The sequence below is a fragment of the Parastagonospora nodorum genome (assembly GCF_000146915.1).
Source record: "Parastagonospora nodorum SN15 chromosome Unknown scaffold_18, whole genome shotgun sequence".
In the NCBI taxonomy this organism is placed as follows: Eukaryota; Fungi; Ascomycota; class Dothideomycetes; order Pleosporales; family Phaeosphaeriaceae; genus Parastagonospora; species Parastagonospora nodorum.
Window position 1 is genome coordinate 352,777 of NW_001884566.1, and position 19,200 is coordinate 371,976.

A 19,200-nucleotide genomic window follows, 5' to 3' on the forward strand; every position below is an offset into this window, starting at 1 on the left:
GCTCAAGCCTCATTGCAGCTATCTCTTTCCAGCGCGAGTGCATGCCTACATTAGTTCTCTGCAGTCAATGCCGTGCTGCGTGCCGTACAAAAACGTGGTGCGCCAATCTTGCCAATCAAACCATGGCGCCCAGCGTATAAGCCCGATGGCGGTGCAAAAGATCCTGTCCCAACAGGAAACGAGCATGTTCCAGCACAGATTCCAGACATTTCAATATTAAGGTTCAGAAGCCCGTGATGACGTCAGAACCGGTCTGATATTCCCGAGCCGCGATTCCATCTCCAAAATCCATCCCTCCGACCTCCTTTCCGCGACCACACGGGGCTCGGGTCCTCGCGGGGAGATCGGCGGCGAAATACGGTAACCCGAGAACTGTCGCGCTGGGCTTGTGATTGGCTTCAGAGCGCGCGGCCAGCATCGTATTCGTAAGCTCGAAGCGAAAGGACGGAGGTAACACGCCGGAGTCGAGGTTGCAGGTGTACATGACGCTTTCGCGAGATTTCTAGGCATGGGTTGGCAAGGTCCACGAGCCTGATCTGTTTAGCCAGCGGTACTTTGGGTATAGTTGCTGTGATGTGCAGTCGCGGAGGCCGGGTTGTTAAGTACATACTTAATCAATGACAACTCCACGGCGTGGCTGTATAGAGGCTTTCATTGTACAATCATGACTTTGACGCGGTTTATAGCGGTCGTGTTGACCTTGCTATCTGCGGCAAATGCGCTCCCAAAGTCTCGACCTTTTGATCATGCTTTGCGTGCGCGACAGGATGCCGGAAATGATGCGTTGACTGTTGATCTTGGTTATGGATTATATCAAGGACACACCAATGCCTCAACGGGAATAAATACATGGCAAGGGCGAGTATTACACCAAAGCTCAACAGCGAAGTATGACTGATACCCAACAGCATTCGCTTCGCAGCACCTCCAACAGGCGAGCGACGGTGGCAGCGACCAGGAGCGCCATCCATCAATCGAACAACAATCTCAGCTGATGCTTATGGGTCCATGTGCCCCCAAGTCGGCCCTGCACCGGGCCCCCCCTCCAGCAGTAGCAGCAGCATGGAGTCTGAAGACTGCCTCTTCCTCAACGTGCAAAGCCCAGCCAATGCAAGCAATCTACCTGTACTCATTTACATTCACGGAGGAGGATACGGTGCAGGCAACGGTCGACAGGACTTCTCTGATCTGCTCAACACGAACGGAAACAACTTTGTCGTGGTGTCGATTCAGTACCGACTTGGACCCTATGGCTTTTTGGCATCTGATGAGCTGAATAGAAGAGGTGTTGTTAATGCAGGATTGCTCGATCAAGTCTTCGCATTGCAATGGGTGCAGACGTACATTCGAGATTTCGGCGGCAATCCATCAGCCGTCACGATATCGGGCGAGAGTGCAGGCGGAGGATCCGTTATGCTAATGGATATGGGTAAGCATAATCACGCCACCGACTGAAATTGCCATGAACTACATCTAACACATAATCAGCCTACGGCGGAACCCTAGGCGACTCCCTCTTCCAAAACAGCATTGCCGCCTCGCCATACCTCCCCAAGCAATACTCCTACAAAGACTGGGTACCATCACAGGCCTACTATGCCTTTGCCAGTGCAGCTGGTTGCCCGATCGGAGGCTACGGAAACTCCACAAACACGATATTCGACTGCTTGATGTCGAAAGATACCGCCACGCTGCAAGCTGCGTCGATAGCAGTGACTGCGACAGTGACGTACGGCACCTGGGCATTCCTCCCTGTGACGGACGGGACGCTGGTTCAGAGTGCGCCCAGTAGTCAACTCATTGAAAAGCGCGTCAATGGCCGCAGTCTGTTGGTAGGCAACAACGCGAACGAAGGGGCGGCGTTTACTCCACAGGATATCCGGGACGAGACTGCTCTGCTTGCATGGCTGCAAAACACTTTGCTGGAATTCACACCTGATGATCTTGCCAAGGTCTTGCTATACTATCCGATTAGCAATACGTCAACCACGAAGTTTGCGACCAATGGAGTGTCTGGACCTAGTGCGCTGGATACGAGTTCGATTGCGACTGGACAGCTGCAGCGTGCCTTTGTAGGTCTATACGCGCTCTCGATCGTGTGAAGCTGACGATTATCAGAATATCTACGGCGAATTGACTTTCGTCTGCCCGTCATACTGGATGGCGGAAGCCTACGCAGGCGACGATCGCTCAAGCTACAAATATCAATATAGCCCTCTTCCCGGTCTGCACGCGGACGACTTGGTAGCTTACTTTGGCCCATTGGGTTCCGCGCCATATCTCAGCACCGACTTCCAGCGAGCCATGATGAGTAAGTTCACTTTGCCTCCTCAATTCCGGGGGATCATGTGCTAAACCGTTGTCAGAAATCTGGGGCAACTACGTCACGAAATCGGACCCATCCATCTCAAATGAATTCGCGAATGGTTCATCCAACTCTTCAGCTTCGGCAAACGCGGCATCGAGTTGGCCAGTGTTCTCGAATGCGACGCCGTATCAACTGAACTTGAACCAGACGGGCGGAACACTAGTTCCGCAGACCGAGACCACGCAAGCGTACCTGACGGGTCCAACTCTGAAGAATGACTTCTCCCTCGCGAATGCGTATACGTGGGAAGCAGGTCGCGGAGCTAGATGCGACTTCTGGAGAAGTGTTGCTCCCTTGGTACCGGCTTAAAAGTATTTAATGTCATTGATAGCGCAATCATGATTGGTGAACAATGAAACTTATCATGGAACTGCCAAACTATTATCACCTGCTTCATGGGGATATTTATGTACAAAGTGCTTGTATTTCCACTTGGTTCCGAGATCGCTTTCTATCGCTGAGCAAGCGGCTCATCTGTGACTTTCTGTGTCTCGTTGACCTCTGCTGCGTTGCCCGTGGGCTCAAGCGGGTAGCCTAGCTCCTCTGCTGGAAGTGACTCGAGGTGCTTTCGGTGGTGTTCGTGGGCCTATCATGCGTCAGTAAGATTCCAGTAATGCGAATTCCGTTTCTTCTCCAGAAGCTGTCTCCATTGGATATACGTACAAACGGCAGACCGCAGTATGTGCACCAGCAAATCTGGGGCTTGTCCACGTTGATGAAGATCCTCGGGTGTCCGAGAGGACCACCTCCTCCATCGCAAGAAACAGTGCGCTCGTGAGTCCAGCGAACGGGCTGCTTGTGGATGAGCTCGATGGCGGCGTACGGTCGTGGCTAGGCGTTTATTCATTAGCCCATGCTCTCTTCGTCTCTTCCACGCTTCCAATCCTCCTCCTGGATTGTCTCCAAGCTCCCTCATTCCAACTCTGACATAAGTATTTATCAACATACCTGATCCGCGATAATGCTCTGTTCAAACCTGGGTCCACTCATCGCGATCTCCCTTGGCTGCTGGCTCCGACTCCAGATGCCCTTGAAGTTCGGCGCCTGTGTTTTCCTCATAGCCTCCGCATCTGCCACATCTTCCTGGAGTGCTTTGTCGAACGAGCCCTCGGAGCTTGTAGGTGTGACGTTGGTCTCAGAGACGTTGGGCTTCGCGGTGCGCTCGACCGGGTCGTTGGCGGGGACTTGGTTCGAGGTCGTCTTCGTGGAGACGAAGCGCACGGGAGCGCGGATGGCGCGGGAGGTCCGGAGCGTGCGGACGAACATTGTGGAGGGTGGGGGCACGGGCAATTGCTGGTGGGAGCGGTGGTGAGGTTGGTGAGTAAGGTTGACCTGCCAAGAGGTGGTTAGGTAAGCGGGTATTGCGGCATCTTGAGTGGCTTCGCGACAGCTTCGCAACAACGACAACATCGAAGGGGCAGAAATCGACGAATTGATGATTCAGATAGATATCTTCCCCACGAAATGTATCGGAGATGTCATTTGCCGAACATAATAGGTCTAGAAGTGAACGTGTGGCGCTGCCTCTCCGAGCAGCTTATCAGCCAACCATCATCAACCCTCGCGAAGAACATCCACATTGCGTCTCAAATACATCTCAAACATCCTTCAAACTAGGAAGCATCAAAGATTGATCTCTCGCTCCACATAACACCTGACTGACCCTCCAATTGACATTTCCCATATATATTGCGGTCATCCAGCCCGGCTCTCCAATTCCTGCCGACACCTTGAACAACAACGAAGTCGTACTTCAACAACGTTATTTGCCGTCCTCCATACCACCAACCAAAACACCAACCCCTTACCATCCAAAATGACCCCCTCAATCCCCAACGACATATTTCAATTCTCCACCTCCGCTGCCCTCGCCGCCGGCTTCACCCACCGGCCAACCACGCACCTCCGACCTAACATCCCCACGGCACCCACGGCCTCGGTGTCTACGAAGACGGCAACCTAATGCTCCTTCTCGAACGACAAGCTTACTCAATCCGCAAAGATGGCGCCGTTGTCCCCGCGCCCGTGGACGCCCAGCTGCCCTTCGCCATGGTAACCGTCTTCCAGCCTACATACCGTCTAAAACTCCCGGAGCTGTCGTTTGATGGGTTGGAGGAGTTGATTGGGTCGGAGGAACTTGGGGCGGCGAAGAGCGTTAATAGTTTGACGCCGTTTTTGATGAGGGCGAGGTTTAAGGAGGTGGACGTAGAGCAGGGGGGGACTTTGAAGGATGTTGAGGGTACGATGTTTGGGTTTGTGGTGCCGAGGTGGATGAAGGAGATTAGTGGGCCGAGGATACATGCGCATTTTGTGGATGAGGAGGAGGGAAAGGGAGGGAGAGTTGAGGGGTTCGAGATTGAGGAAGAGGTCGCGCTGGGGTTTGCGAAGTGTGGGAGGTTTCATTTGGGGTTTCCCCAGGGGCCGGAGTGGGAGGATGTTAAGTTGGGGAGGAGTTGAGGGAACAGTGGATTATAGAGTGGTATGGAGGTCTACGTTAACATAGCCATAGGACTACTGGAGCTGGACAGTAGGCTGCTACAATTGCATTTATGACTTGCTATACAGTGTTCATGTAATCGTTACAGTGGCGCGCGAAGCATGCTTATCAAATCATGCCTTATTGAGATCATCCACCAGACCTATGCGAACGTACTCGTTTACGGCACCTACTTTGAGTTGAAGTAAGAGCAGGACTATTTCGTGGTCTTTTTCGTAGACAAGGCGACTGTTGTCACCGTGCAGGGCAAAGCTAATTACAGACTCCCAGTCTAGATCGGTAAGCATGCTTCCATCTGATGAATTGCCTTGTACACCTAGACTGCTGCCCTCATCCGATACTATATCGCTAATAGGTAAAGCATGATTGTCGAAGACTATGTTAAGATAGACCTCATGGTGAAGGTCAAGTCCAGATACCGCTTGGCCACGAAGACAGAGTGATGCATGAAGCACTTACATGTCCATACATGTTGGATGTAGCATATGTGCAATGGTGGTACATATACTCACAGAGAAGGTACTTTTCCTCCAGCACTAAACGGCCGAAGTCGAAATGCACAGAGCGTGGGGATCCTGTCCATGAGAACGTAGGTTCTGGAAGAGCCTTACGGGGTGTGGCCTCAGGGGATGTTTGCCAGGTAAGTAAACATGCGATATTTTTTACCAGAGTCCGGCAATGTACGCGCCCGGTTTGAAGTGACTCGTTTGTTGAGCGAGACCAGCAAGTGCAGGCAGAGCGTCGGTGGCTTGGATGGGTTTCAATTCTGTGTAGTCTTTCAAGATCCGCGCCCAGAGATCTCCAAGTCTCCTCCATTTCGTGCCGTCCTGCCCTTTCGCTTGTATCGCTTTCCGAAATGGGAAAGGCCATACCTATTCTGTGGACTTTCCCCAGATAAAATACCACACTCAGAGTTGTGACCTGTTTGGCACAACACGTAAACTTCATCCGGGGTAAAGTGTACAATTCGATGAACAAGCTCACGTCTTTGTAAACACCATTCTCTTTTGAAGAGTGTGTATTTTTCTAGTTCAATTAAACCGTTCCAGTGGTTGTTAACCTGCCTAGCATGAATACTGGGGGAATTAGAGTCTGACTGCAATGGACGAATGGTCACTAGGTCCTCTCTTCGATGCAAGAAGGCACGTGAGCTGTCGGATAAAGATGTTGCAAGTACAACACACGCTTTCGCGTAGATATTGTGCAGCTGAGCTGTATTATGAGGCTGAGAGCTGATGCGAGATGTGGTGGGTTGGTGTTTCTAAGCGCGTTTGCCGCGCGGCAAGATCTTCAGGCGCATTGACGTTCTGACGACATCGCCCATCGTGCTCCTTCCTCATCTCATGTGTATGGAGCGACAAAGTTGCCATTGGAGCGCGCCGCAAGAGCCAGGAGGGTGAAAGACGTGCATCGATGAGGAATGATTTTGTTCAAAATGTTTCGCACGACTTTGCTGCGCATCCGACCGCATCCTTTGCAATTTCGCAAACCATACACACGACCCTATGCATCCGAAGTCAAGCCCACGCCCACAGCGCAATCCCGCATTGAACGTTTCAATCGCCGACTGCCCACCTTCCTTCACAAGTATACACGTGCGCTCGGCAATGCTCCCATCTCGCATATAACATCCTTTCTCATCCTCCACGAATTGACCGCCGTAATACCCCTCTTCGGCCTCGCAGCCTACTTCCACTACACACACTGGCTTCCATCATGGTTCGCGGAAGGTGCATTTGTCTTGAATGGAGTCGAGCGCTTCGGGCGGTACTTCAAGAGGAAGGGCTGGATCAGGAGTGATGAGGCCGAAGAGGCGGCACTGGAGGTCCGCGAGCTACAACACGACAAGGAAGAGATAAGGGAGGATGAGAAGGGCCAGAAGGAGACGAGGCTGAGAAGAGTGGACAAAGCATGGAATGTGAGTGAAGGAGGAGTGAGGTTGGTTGTGGAGTTTGCGACGGCATATGCGATTACGAAAGCTTTGCTTGTGCCGAGGATTATGTTTAGTGTGTGGGCGACACCGGCATTTGCGAGATGGACGGTCGTACCGGTCGTGGCAAAGGTAGGGAGATTGTTTAAGAGGGGAAAGAAGAGCTCTGGTGCGGGAACGGGCGCTGTGGAGGGAGGTGGGGTACCGAAAGGTGGTAGTGGAAAGTCGCCATGAGGAAGAGCAGATTATACATGACCTGTTAAACTCAACAGACCAGAGATTGCCGCTCAGAATCGTGCCGCGATGTCTTTGACCTCTCTCGTCAGCTGGCACTTGGTTGGGAAGTATGTACAATTGGCGAAGTCGGAGACTATTTCATCCCCTTTCCGCCCTGGAGTCATGGGACAACATAGCTACAAACGCACGCTGGAAGATCGCATCTATTTCTCACCTACTACAACGTCATTGGCCAATTGAGGGTTCTATGTTGTCCTTACCTTCCGTACCTTCCTCTCAGAACATCAGCAAGTCGACAACCACCAAGATGTGTTTCAGCGACCAGGATACATACACGACTCGGATGCGCGTCCGCAAGGGCGAACGCTACTCGGAGGAATACTCGCAGCCCCGATATGGCATGTCATGGCGTCGCAGGAACGGCTTGGGAGGTTCTTACTACCCTTCGAACTACTATTGTCGTCGTCCGAGTGGTCGCTACATGAGCGGCGCTATTACGCACAATCGATACTCGCGCTATGGAGGTCAAGCTCAGCGTTATGGATACGGCCAACGCGGTTACGGCTACGGCCAGCAGGGCTACGGCTACGGTCGTCAAGGTTTTCCTCAGCAGATTGGCTATCCTCCTGGTGTCTTTCCGGGTGGGTATATTGGACAGTCATCGGGCTATGGCCGTTACTATCCCGACAATCGCGTGGCGATGCAGCATCACGGCGCCATGGTAAGTCTTCTCTCTTTCCTTCTTCCTCCGATCGCACCACCTTTGCGCCTTCCCTCTTGCACACCGCCGCCTCCACCTCATTGGCTCGCGTGGTATCTCAATCGCTCTTTTGATACTATTGTCCCGACATCGCTGCCTTGTCTGCCTGGCGGACCAAATCCCCGAGCTTCACCTTGCGACTCGCCCACCACATCTGCCCCACCAACAACCTTCCACATTTCCAACCCAATCGCTCGACACCAAAATTCACTGCGCTCATTGAGCAATTCCTGTCGCGATGGAGGCATATCCAAAACCGCGCCATCAATACATCTACACGCCTCGCTATGGCCAACGCGGCGTCCTCACCTATGCCGGCCAAACGCCGAACGGGGCGCCTCCGACTGGCGTCATTCCCAATGGCGGCATGGGTATAGGCATGGGGATGGGTTACAGCGGTGCCGGCATGGGAATGGGCATGGGCGTTGGTGTCGGCGTCGCAGCAGGTGGCTACTACCCCGGGGTACAAGCAGCCCGTTCCTACTATCAGCCCCGAAATTCTTACTACGGCGGCGGTGCCAATTACTACAATGGCTACTCCAGCTACCACCCCTCTTACGCCCCGGCTTACAGCGGCTACTACAATTACAACATGTATGGTTCGCTGTATCCGCTTGCTAACTTCTACTCCCCTTACCAGAGGTCTTACTACAACACGGTTCCTAGCTACGGCTACGCGACCCAGGCTTACGTCTACCCGCCCGGACCGAGTGCGACGACTACCACGACGACTTATCATGTGCAGAACAGCCATGTCGGGGGTGCGGGCTATCGACACGACTATGTTCCGACTGCTCAGGCTCCGGCCCGCGAGGACTACCAGACCGAGGCGAGGCGGGTTGCGACTGAGCGCGGTGCGTATGATCTGAGGCGCATCAAGCCGGCTGATGCGCGTAGCGACGACCCGTTTTGGTGCCGTGAGAGGAACGGCGAGTGGCATTTGAGGACGTACTACCAGATCGAGAACGAGTGTCACCCGGGTACTTGGAAGATGGATGCCGAGCAAGGGTTTCTGGTCTTCCATAGGGACTAGCTTTGCCTCACTTCCGCTCTGATACCGGCTATGCACTAGCTCACTCCATGGGCGATCTGACACGATTTACGACATGACCATTTCTTCAATACCCAAATTGCAACAATGCTTTCTACATTCCTACATCGGTATCTCAGCGGCACTTCTACGACATTCCATTTCCTCGGTCGACGACGATACCCTCAGCATTTCATCATGGCGTTTGTGATTTCCAAGCACTGGCATGGCCTCTCAGTCCGGCTTCTCGCTACATGGCTATCGGACGTGGAAAACTGGCGGGTGAAAGCATGGCATTTCTTGTAAAATAGACCAAGACATTTTATTCAAATCGAACTGCTCGATTTACATATCATACATCATCTCTTTCGTGATCTCATCCACCGAAGCATCTTCGAAGCCTTCTCATCTACATTTTCTCCCCCTGAATCGTCGCCACAACCTTCCGCGTATGCTTAACATCCCTAAACTCCAGATACCAAATGCCCTGCCATGTCCCCGTATTCAGCCTGCCATTCGTGATTGGAATCGTCACACTCGCGCCCACCAACGCACTCTTCACATGCGCAGGCATATCATCCGCGCCCTCGGCATCATGTCTGTACAAGCCCTTCTTGCTGCCTGGGTCCTCGGGCACGATGCGGTCCAGCGCGTCGGACATGTCGGCGCGCACATCTGAATCGAAGTTCTCGTTGAGCGAGAGCGCGCAGGATGTGTGTTGGATGAAGAGGTTGAGGAGGCCTGTCTTGTAGGATTTTATCTCGGGCAGCTCTTTGAGGATGTGCTCGGTTACGAGGTAGGAGCCGCGCGAGCGGGAGGGGAGGGTAAGGGGTTTTTGGAACCTGGGGTTTGTTAGTCAATTGGGAAGTTTGAGGGGTAGATTTGGGATATGTACGTACCAAGACATGGTGTTGGCAACGCAGATATTCGGACTTGTACAAACGACGCTTTCGCGCTTTTGTGGAAGGGGAAACGCGTAGTCGACAAGCGAATTATACGGCGCCCAGGCGATTGAGACGAATGTGCTAGGGAATAGGGCGACGAGGAAGAAGACTGCTATCAGGAAAGTGCTGAAAGGCGAGATTGTGGAGGTTGATTGTGACATGGTGGAGGCGGACAGCTAGGAAAAGTTGAGATGACGTCGGGCCTGGCGGGGAGGAAAGTTTAGCCGAGATGGTGTGGATGGTGGGGCAGCTGCGGTTGCGGGCTGATGCTTCACCACGCGACGCGAGATGGCTGCCTTGTTGCTGCGTTGTCAGCTTATCTTCAGCCTTAAATCTTGAGTACATAGTCTGCAGCTTGCTCACCATGGCTCCTGCTATCACGCGGCTATGTTAGGGAACTAAACAACATCAATAACAAGACGAACAGAGGTTTAGCTATAGATCATGGATAACGATAGCGACATAGATAGGTATGCAAAAGCTACTCAGTCCGGTAAGCATACAGAAGGTTTTCAGTGATCAGCCGTCCAAAAGTTCTCCCAAGTCGCTTCTAGGACACGACCAGCCTGCAATGTGATTCAGTCGGCGGCACCAATACCTAGAACATGGTATATTACGGTTTGAATCACATGTCTTTCTGTACAAACAGCTGACCTCAACACAGGAAGAAGTATACTCATACCGCTCGACTCATCAAAGCATCCGGAAGTTCGAGTCGACCCACACATGATTTTCCTGCTGGATCAGTCATGCGAGGATTGCCGAGAGGTGTTCGTTGAAGACGAAAGGGGCGGGGCGCTTGTCAAATCTTGTCTTCATCTTCGTGAAGTCGTGTCACCAGATATGTTTTGCCCTTTATGTATGCTGGCCCGTATGATTTGGAAGCACTTCTCCCAGGATTTCCCTTCTAGCAAAACTCGTATTACAAGCATATTTCAGTCATCACCAGGACTTCTCACGCTGGATCTGTACTGTTTTAAAAAAAACAAGGGCGGGGACGAAGATTGGGACGACGATAAGGACGAATATCGCAGAATTGAGACCGTTCAATTACGCTTCACTGGTATGTCAAAAATCTCGAACACAATCCTCATGGTCTGAAGCCTTCACAGGACTCAAAAATCCTCTAGATCTCGTAGATCAACCTTACGCCGTGGTTTCTAGTCCAGTATCACCAGCAGGTATTACGAAGCTCAAGGGATGGATTCAAGAATGTGATTCTACGCATACTGACTGTCTGACTCACGTTACCACCACGCGCGATTTCGTGCCAAACCGATTGATCATGCTAGAATCAAGCACGAACGAACACATTCGACTGGTGTCACTCACCAAACAGGTACATTATGTCGCACTTTCATATTGCTGGGGTAGCTCTGAGCAGTCAAAGACCCTGAAAAACAATGTGGGGGTGCGCAAAGGGCGTATCCCCGTCACCGAACTGCCTAGAACGTTGCAGGACTCCATCAGGATGACGCAAGCTTTGGGAATACAATATCTCTGGATCGACTCTTTATGTATTATCCAGGACGACGAGCACGACTGGGCGCTAGAGTCATCTAAGATGGCAGACATATATTCGAATGCATGGCTCGTTTTAGCAGCCACTGGAGCTCCGGATTGCGCGTCTGGCATGTTGGAGATACGAGAGCCTCCCTTTGTCATCCCCCCGAACCAGCTGCTGGGAACAACTGCTTGTATATCGGTTCGGCGTACTGTGACCCATGATAGCACCGGGACCCGTTCTGTGATAAGTCAGCCTTTGTGGAAACGTGCTTGGGTAAGAAGTCCTTTCTCATGGCTTTTGTGATCAGATCCACTCGTCTGATAACACCTCACTCGATACAGACGGTACATGTTTGCTGCTTTCCTTGGCTAACCTATTGACGTATCATAGGCAATGCAAGAAAGGGAATTGGCACATCGCATTGTCCACTTCCTCCCAGACGAATTTATGTGGTGCTGTCGGGCCAGTACCTGGTGCGAATGCGGCACCGACAACGAGTGTGGTGAACCCCCTATTTTTCTTCTTTCGGAATTCGCGCAACTCGATCCCGCGAAGACTGCCACGGTGGAAGGATATGAGTTTGGCCATGCATGGATAACAGTGCTTTTGCAGTACAGCAAACTTAAAATAACAAGATCGAGGGACACACTTCCAGCCTTGTCTGGTATTGCCAGATATGTCGAGCATTGGAGACCTGGTCAGTATATTGCAGGGCTTTGGGAAAGAGACATCGCCCTTCAGCTTGCTTGGTACACTTGTGGAGCTCCATGGGAGTCCCTAAAAAGGTCCATGCGTGATTTGGACGGACCTAGTTTTTCGTGGATTACGTGTAAAGGACGTGTATTCTGGAACTGGGATCAGCGCTCATACGATCCACAATGTACGTTTCTGGCAAGCAAGTCCAAACTAGCAACGGCAAACCCTTATGGCCAAATTCTGACCAGTTCCCTAATCCTAAGAGGTCGTACGCTAGGAGCTGCACAATTAACGCATGGTCTGAAAGAATTCGGAGAAGAATCAAACATATGCGCATATATGGACGATCCACCCTACGACTTGACACACCTTCTCGATAGCTCAAGTCATATTTTTCGGGAGCACCAAGGCATCATTGTTGGTTTTATCTTGTCTAAAGAATTCCTCTCTAGGACACATAAGGCGGTGGACGGCAAGCACTGGGCTTTGGTAATCCTGTTGCTACAACGCGACGCGACTGCTACTGCCTACAAACGCATCGGTCTCATCATGAACATATCTTCAAAATGTTGTCCAGCAGACCAACCTGAAGAGACCGTCACCATCATCTAGCAGGATCCGCCACCCGAACGAATGTATCAGGCGTCCGCTTCGGCGGCACTTTGCTACAGATGACCAACTACGACGGAAAGTGCACATGCACTTCAAACATACTAAAAAGGTAATTTTTGTATATGGGTAGCTGCACATATCTTTACTCCCACATGTGATGAGCGTTCATCACACCACTGGACCATTCGATTCAAATTCGTCTGACTCGAGCATGCAAGCAGCGACACGCCATGATGCATCCTAAATTATGGGGTGTGTTGTAAATCAATACACAAGGACTAGAGTACATGAATCGAGTGTTGGATATTTGATGCGCAAACAGCAGACGTCAATTTGTACGATGTAGTGTGCCCAAAACGTTATTCATAATCGGAAATCGCATATGCTAAGTCATCAAAACAACGACGACCTCCTCTTCACCCTCAACCCCCTCTTCGGATCCCAAGCCCTACGCGGTATCATCAACAACCCCGCCTGCCTAATATCTGACTCAACAACCGTATCCCTCCTCCCACAACCCTCATACTCCACATCTTTCTTCCCATCCTCCGCGGCATCAAGCTGCGCCAGCCCCGTCATCGCCCTCCACAACCTTGCATCCTCCCTCGCAGACACCGGCTGATCCGACACCATCGCCGGTACGTAGCGCGCGAAAAGTGGCTTCATGACGAGCAGCGATGCGCAGATGATGGCGACGTTGAGTTCGAGCGTGGACCATATCAATGCGAACGTACCGGATTCTGTGTCTCCATTCAGCATAATGTGATTAAAAAACAAGTTTGGGGCGGAGAAGACGTACTAGTAACCCTCCCCTCATGCGCATAACACCACACCAGCACTAACCGCAACACACTAACCACACACACCATCCCCCCAAGTCCAAACACACACATCAGACCCCACTTCTGGCGGCGCGGCAATTTCAAACGTCCGACGACGGGAATCGGGAGAATCCAGATCGCCCAGTCGAGTACTATGCCGATCACGCTTGTGGAGAAGAAGTGCGTCTCGGCGTCCATGCATGTGCCGTTCACGCGCAGGTTCCAGTATGTGTGGATGGGCTTGCAAAGGAATATCACGCCGAAAATGCCCCAGGCGGCGGCGCCGATAATGCAGCCGAATAGGATGTAGCAGCAGATTGTGATGGGGCGGATCAGAGAGAAGAGGCGCAGGTATTGGAGTGTGAAGGCGGTTTTTACGAGGGCGATGGAGAGGTGGTAGAGGAGAGATTGTGTGAAGACGAGCTTTTGACATTTAGTTGCATGCATGTGGGAATTAGGGGCGGAGGAAGTACTTTGAGCATTATTGCGAGGGTGGAGGCTTTGCGGTCGCCTTTGTTGCTGTGTTGGCTGTCGAGCAAGAACTCTGTTGAATGGTCAGGATAGGTGCGTTGAATGTGCTGGGGGGGACTTCCCCCCCCACCGATGATGCCCGTGATGCATATCGACAATAGCTTATGATGGTCAGTTTTGTAGTTCATTAATTGTGAGTAGTACTTACAACGGCGATTGAAATCAGATAGTCCTCCAGTCCAATATAGCCAGGCCTGCATACAAGCCGGCTAAACCACCTGAACAACACCATGCAGAAAGCGATAATCGTGAAGACAATGGCGGGCGCGAGCGCGTCCAGTCGTATGTGTGCCGTGGCCTCCGATGAGAGAATATACCAGCTCGGCGAATGATGATGCATGTTGAAGCTAATTGTGTATATGTTCAAAGTGAAGCCTGCCAGCACATGCGATAAAACATCTTTAAACCGTCTGGCACAAATGCACACGCCAAAGCTGTTGAGAGCCTCAGAGTCTGGTTAGCATGATGTACGGTTTTCATACCAACAAAGAATCTCGGCTCCTCATTTGATGCGAAGTAGTCGTACCTGACGCAAGACCCGCGCTGGAAGACAAAGACAGCAATGATGGGCAATAAGAGAGACGTTGTTCAACGGTCTCCGGCACGAGCCGGCACAGATTGTGGATGTCGCATTGGTGGGAGATGTTCTGCTGTGGGGAAGTGTGGCCGTTGGAACCATGGTTGATATGAGGGGTCATTGTCTGGGCGCATCCGCTGGACGGCATAGACACTGCAGAGGGGTAGAATGACAGCGACAGGAATAGTAAGATGGCTCTACTTCATAACTGAATATTCTGGAGAAAGAGGTCATGAACATAGCCGTTGTACCAGGAGAGTTCGTAGTGAAGATGTACTCGACACTGTACGCTAATCGGATGGGGCCGGTGCGATACTTTGCTTAGCACCAACGGCTCTCCTAGTGGGGGGGCTTTGGTGTAAACTTGATAGCACACAAGGCTGGTAAGCCAATTAAAGTGCTCATTGGCATGCAATAGAAGCCTCCATTATTTCAGCGAGCGTGGTTGGCTTTCTGCGTCCTTTCTGCTTCTGGTCGACGACTACCCCCCAAGAAATATAACGGGGTGCTAGAATACTTCAGTACGCGTGCACTAGACATCACGACGTTCCCGCTCGATTGATATGTATCTTCAGCAGCAGAGCTGATATGCACCCTGTGTATTTCACAGCCTATATGTCGCGGTCCAGACCAGGCTGTAGGTCACTTGTGACTCTATGTGTCTGTGGATTCAATGATGACCAAAGACATTCAATAGCGATTTTAATAAGACTACGACTATGTAGCGCGTCATGACTAGCCGCGAGTACATCCCAGCAAACGTGGCTTGGTGGCCTGACTTGACAGCTAGCTGCACGCCCTGGAAACGTTCACTCAACTCAAATACTTTCCGGTGTGAATTGAACACTGCATGTCGCTTAAGTATTGGAGGTCAGCTAAATATAGCCATATTTAGCGAAATGGTAGTTTACTGTTCTGTTGTGGAACTCAAGATCGCCTAATTAGCTATGCAGTCGTGAAGACTTAGCTGGCTCGCCAACGAGGCCGCAGAGCATATCCATCAAAAAGAGCTTTACGGCATTTAGAATGAACGCATACGGCTCGATCGATTTGCGAAACAGGCGGCTGACGACATTCTACTGTGAGTGTCATACGATAGAGGTTTAAGCTAGCGGACATTGTAGTGAAGTGGGTCACTGTGTTGGCGCGGATCTGGAATCGTGAAGGCTGACGAGGTGCATCATCTGACAGAGATCAAACATTCGATAGGCTCTTGCAGTGTTGTGTAGGAGTAGAGTGGCTGCAGCCGTACAGGAAGGATTACCCATACTTAGTATGTAAGCTTTGTGTTGGTATGATTTTGAGATAAATAGGGATCCGAAGATCTTGCCTTATTGTCTGCCAGCCATGCATCTATTTGACATTCATCTGCAAGTGCACGCGAGCGTTGTCACCATGTGCCGCTTTACATGTTTCGAGAAAGCGACGCAAATGGTTAGCGCATATCCCATTTTGGGATATTTGGAATACTAACCACCAAGCGCCCGTTAGTCCCCGACCATCTTCGCCTATGTGTCCAAACACAGTTCCAGAAGTCTTGGAATGCCGACGATTTGTCAAAAGTGCGAGAACGCCTCCTCGTATGATTTATGATTTGCTGATACGAGGCAGCCGCCTGTTCATCAGGCTGGCTCCTATTCGGCAAGGTCTGTCCACAACGTCTTGCTTGCCACGCTGTTTACACTGGTGCGGGCAGTTGCATGACAACGCAGCTCGGGTCCGAGATCCTTATCTCGTGCGTATGCAATAATTTGTGATGTTGAATGGCGGTGGAACGCTCGCTCCACGTGGTTTGAGAAGGTGTTCCATGCCAATGCTGCGCTTATGATCTGTTTCGCATCTTTGACAAATTACTCCAGACAAAGTATATCTCACAGAGATTCGCGAGATCTTCCAGTTCAATAATCATGTCTTCTCGATCCACACGCTCGTCTGCTTCGCAAACTTCTACTTCTTCGTCAGCAACTATGACGTCGATTGCGACTCAACCTTCATCGCACCCCTTCTTGACCCCAGGCCGAGCCTCTACAATATCATCGTGGCAACTGTCACTGCCTGAACGCCAATCGCATTCGCAAACATCTTTAGATGCGCAAGCCGCATCCCGACAGGCGGCCGTTGATGCCTACCAACAACTCAAAATGTCACTCTTCTCCAGAGCAAGCACACCAAAACTAAATCAGCCAAGCTGAGTCAGTCGTGCATTGGCTTGACGCCAAGACGACTTTCCTACCGATCCACGACCACATGACAGCCACGGACAGCTTCCCCATGCCGACAAAGCATCGAGTCAAGAGCAGACTGACAGCCGAAGTGGAAGAAGAATGGGAGCAGCTTCCAGGATAGCCATGTGGATCCACTCTGAGATGGAGCAATAAAGACATTCAGATCTTGCTCATCGAACAAAAGATTCACAATGATGGAAACGGGCTCCTGCCGAATCTAGTTGTGTATGTTACTCTTGTAGGGAGTGATCATGGTTCCTGATATTCGAGATATGAAGTTATTATACATTGGCAATTACGTGCATCATCTCCCGCTTCTTTCTGTGATGTTCAATGTTGTCATGTTTCGGGCAAAAGTTTCTATGGTGAGGGACTATTCCTGGGGTAATCGATAAGGCTGGCGCTAAGGGCGCACGAGCCATATGCACTCTTCCAAAAAGTTGAAGTCACGGTGATACGCGTCCCACTTCGCGACGGAAGCTGCAATACAACAACAGCAATTTCACTCATCGCCCACACCGGAACAACAGGAAGAAACTCGCAACCATGGCGTCAAACACGCCGAAAACTATGTCGAGTCGATTGATGACGATGAAGGTAAGTTTGTGCATTCACTGTCGCATAACACTGGCTCACGTAGAACAGTTCATGCAACGCTCTGCCCACAAAGCGACAGCCTCTTCGCCTAAAACCCCCAATGGTCCACCATCAAAGAGGGCACGCCTCTCCAACGGACGCTCCGCTCCTGGCACACCTGATCAAGAGATTATACAATCCGCGATAGACCTGGAGGAGAAGAAGCGACAAGAAGCATTGGACAAAGCCGCACAACACTCGGGTGAGACCAAATGGGTGCTAAGCTTCACAGACCCTCTGGCTGGCAAGCGCCAAGAGTCACTGCAGGTCCAACATGCAGGGTTCGCGGAGATTGATGCGGCAGACGAGTCAGATGAGGACGAGGAAGAAGTACAGCCTATAAGGAAGAAATATGGTGGAGGCATAAAGCGGAAAGATGTAGGTTTCGCCTTGTGCTCTTCGACCTAGCACATACTGACCTTGTATAGAAGCCGATCGCCTTTGAGAAGGCAGAGCAGTCTGAGGGAGAGATCTCTTCGTCATCAGAAGACGAGGATTACGACAGCGACGACCCAACAGCTGCGCTCATACGCGAAACAAGACGTGAGGTTGCCGCCGAGCACCGCAAGCCGCGCGATGCACAACCGACACACAATTACGATTCACCGGGGAAACCGCGCAGAGACCAAAACGGGGAAGTGAACATTCGTGGCTTGACATCGCTGTCCGGACAACCGAGAGATCAACCAGAATGCTTCCAGTGTGGCCAGAAAGGGCACATGAAATCCGACTGTCCAAAAGGTCGCGGCTCTGCCGGACGAGGTAGAGGCAGGGGTCGAAAGTAAAAAGATCTATGCACGTCTGCTCCGATCACGTTCTACAGGTTTACGTATTTTAATGATACCCAGCGACGGCGGCGTCGTATTTTCTGCTACGCGCAGTCACTGCACGCTCTGCCCATCCTCGATCAGCACGTATTTGTCACCGACCTTCATCTTCGTCTGGCTGCCGTCCATGAAGTTCCCGTGGTCGCCGCTCAACGCCGCTCCCTCTTTATCGTAGAGAAACTTTGCGAGTGCCAGGTAGTGTGGGAAGACAAAGGTGCAAATTGCATCATAGTCCAAGAGCTGTGCTTTGCCATGCATGATGTCCTGGATCATCTTCCTGTCGCGTTCGAGGTGGTATGTCTGCTTTGATTTGATCAGCCACCGAACGCGGCGCATGGAATGGATCCATAGATGCAAAGTGGTATGCCGTGGATGGAGGCATACCAAGCTGTAGCTGATGACGCCATGGCCCTAGAGAATTGGAACAGCGCTCTGAGCGTGCTTGGTATTACAGAAATGAATGAAATCGTCGTCTGTTATGCCCTCCTTCTTCTTAACATATATGGTCGCCTTGACCACCTTGCGGAAGGCCGTAGTGTTTGCATAACCGGCCTGGAATGCCTTCGGTACCATGTTGGACTGAAAGCGCAAAAAGTGGCGGAGGAGCGTGCACGCAGCCTTGCGACGGGGTCATGGAAGCTCGCTAGGCGCATATCGATCCGGGGTGGCGGGTCCTCCGAGATTCGAACTTCATGGCCTATCGTCAACCACAGCCTTATTAGGCGCATGTACTCGAGAGCTCTCCGCTGCACCTTCCTGTTTCTCACCGCTCTTTCCTGCACTGCGGTATCGCAACTGTAGTGGTTGCTGATTGGGCCTGCAGCTTGCTGGTTGGGGTTTGACGTGATTGACAGCCAGGTACTACATAGCTAGACCACTAGTGCTGTTGTAGATGAGAATCGCACGACAGTACCCGCTCGCACAATTGCGTCGAACACATATTTCGCTTTCACCGGCTGCCCGGTTAATTGCCTGCTACACGGCAGCGTCATTGCATTGCTC

The 19,200-nt window shown here is 51.5% G+C and overlaps 10 protein-coding genes across 10 annotated transcripts; 6 read left to right on the top strand and 4 right to left on the bottom strand.

Annotated features, from left to right (window-relative positions):
* Positions 1-935: 935 nt before the first annotated feature.
* On the top strand, positions 936-2,743 carry SNOG_11009 (hypothetical protein). Its single transcript, XM_001801210.1, has 4 exons — positions 936-1,429; positions 1,489-2,072; positions 2,119-2,311; positions 2,367-2,743. The coding sequence occupies exons 1-4, from the start codon at positions 1,009-1,011 to the stop codon at positions 2,675-2,677; spliced, it is 1,509 nt and encodes a 502-aa protein (XP_001801262.1). The 5' UTR covers positions 936-1,008; the 3' UTR covers positions 2,678-2,743.
* A 76-nt stretch (positions 2,744-2,819) lies between these two features.
* SNOG_11010 (hypothetical protein) lies at positions 2,820-3,634 on the bottom strand (the record flags this gene model as incomplete). The annotated part of the gene is made up of 3 exons (XM_001801211.1): positions 2,820-2,914; positions 3,043-3,199; positions 3,317-3,634. The coding sequence occupies 3 exons, from the start codon at positions 3,632-3,634 to the stop codon at positions 2,820-2,822; spliced, it is 570 nt and encodes a 189-aa protein (XP_001801263.1).
* Positions 3,635-3,779: 145 nt separating this feature from the next.
* Positions 3,780-4,929, top strand: SNOG_11011 (hypothetical protein). The gene has a single exon (XM_001801212.1). It carries the CDS (start codon positions 4,331-4,333, stop codon positions 4,823-4,825), a length of 495 nt encoding a protein of 164 aa, XP_001801264.1. The 5' UTR covers positions 3,780-4,330; the 3' UTR covers positions 4,826-4,929.
* A 1,371-nt stretch (positions 4,930-6,300) lies between these two features.
* Positions 6,301-8,825, top strand: SNOG_11013 (hypothetical protein; the record flags this gene model as incomplete). Its single annotated transcript, XM_001801213.1, has 4 exons — positions 6,301-6,991; positions 7,087-7,139; positions 7,313-7,753; positions 8,037-8,825. 4 exons carry the CDS (start codon positions 6,301-6,303, stop codon positions 8,823-8,825), a joined length of 1,974 nt encoding a protein of 657 aa, XP_001801265.1.
* Positions 8,826-9,231: 406 nt separating this feature from the next.
* Positions 9,232-9,927, bottom strand: SNOG_11014 (hypothetical protein; the record flags this gene model as incomplete). The annotated part of the gene is made up of 2 exons (XM_001801214.1): positions 9,232-9,664; positions 9,722-9,927. 2 exons carry the CDS (start codon positions 9,925-9,927, stop codon positions 9,232-9,234), a joined length of 639 nt encoding a protein of 212 aa, XP_001801266.1.
* A 283-nt stretch (positions 9,928-10,210) lies between these two features.
* SNOG_11015 (hypothetical protein) lies at positions 10,211-12,581 on the top strand (the record flags this gene model as incomplete). The annotated part of the gene is made up of 5 exons (XM_001801215.1): positions 10,211-10,236; positions 10,431-10,536; positions 10,706-10,829; positions 10,879-11,546; positions 11,664-12,581. The coding sequence occupies 5 exons, from the start codon at positions 10,211-10,213 to the stop codon at positions 12,579-12,581; spliced, it is 1,842 nt and encodes a 613-aa protein (XP_001801267.1).
* Positions 12,582-13,094: 513 nt separating this feature from the next.
* On the bottom strand, positions 13,095-13,849 carry SNOG_11016 (hypothetical protein). Its single transcript, XM_001801216.1, has 2 exons — positions 13,471-13,849; positions 13,095-13,321 (listed from the first exon to the last, which is right to left on the bottom strand). The coding sequence occupies exons 1-2, from the start codon at positions 13,833-13,835 to the stop codon at positions 13,138-13,140; spliced, it is 549 nt and encodes a 182-aa protein (XP_001801268.1). The 5' UTR covers positions 13,836-13,849; the 3' UTR covers positions 13,095-13,137.
* Positions 13,850-16,417: 2,568 nt separating this feature from the next.
* SNOG_11017 (hypothetical protein) lies at positions 16,418-16,856 on the top strand (the record flags this gene model as incomplete). Its single annotated transcript, XM_001801217.1, has 2 exons — positions 16,418-16,653; positions 16,694-16,856. The coding sequence occupies 2 exons, from the start codon at positions 16,418-16,420 to the stop codon at positions 16,854-16,856; spliced, it is 399 nt and encodes a 132-aa protein (XP_001801269.1).
* Positions 16,857-17,281: 425 nt separating this feature from the next.
* SNOG_11018 (hypothetical protein) lies at positions 17,282-18,156 on the top strand (the record flags this gene model as incomplete). The annotated part of the gene is made up of 3 exons (XM_001801218.1): positions 17,282-17,332; positions 17,381-17,749; positions 17,800-18,156. The coding sequence occupies 3 exons, from the start codon at positions 17,282-17,284 to the stop codon at positions 18,154-18,156; spliced, it is 777 nt and encodes a 258-aa protein (XP_001801270.1).
* On the bottom strand, positions 18,148-18,777 carry SNOG_11019 (hypothetical protein). Its single transcript, XM_001801219.1, has 2 exons — positions 18,583-18,777; positions 18,148-18,501 (listed from the first exon to the last, which is right to left on the bottom strand). The coding sequence occupies exon 2, from the start codon at positions 18,469-18,471 to the stop codon at positions 18,253-18,255; it is 219 nt and encodes a 72-aa protein (XP_001801271.1). The 5' UTR covers positions 18,472-18,501; positions 18,583-18,777; the 3' UTR covers positions 18,148-18,252.
* Between the last annotated feature and the right edge of the window lie 423 nt (positions 18,778-19,200).

Coding starts and splice junctions, on each gene's coding strand:
- SNOG_11016 (XM_001801216.1), bottom strand. CDS start 13,835: ATGTCAAAAGCTCGTCTTCACACAATCTCTCCTCTACCACCTCTCCAT. Junction 13,322..13,470: donor CCAGAAGTGGGGTCTGATGT/GTGTGTTTGGAC, acceptor ATGGAGACACAG/AATCCGGTACGTTCGCATTG.
- SNOG_11019 (XM_001801219.1), bottom strand. CDS start 18,471: ATGATCCAGGACATCATGCATGGCAAAGCACAGCTCTTGGACTATGAT.
- SNOG_11011 (XM_001801212.1), top strand. CDS start 4,331: ATGCTCCTTCTCGAACGACAAGCTTACTCAATCCGCAAAGATGGCGCC.
- SNOG_11009 (XM_001801210.1), top strand. CDS start 1,009: ATGTGCCCCCAAGTCGGCCCTGCACCGGGCCCCCCCTCCAGCAGTAGC. Junction 1,430..1,488: donor CGTTATGCTAATGGATATGG/GTAAGCATAATC, acceptor ACACATAATCAG/CCTACGGCGGAACCCTAGGC. Junction 2,312..2,366: donor CTTCCAGCGAGCCATGATGA/GTAAGTTCACTT, acceptor AACCGTTGTCAG/AAATCTGGGGCAACTACGTC.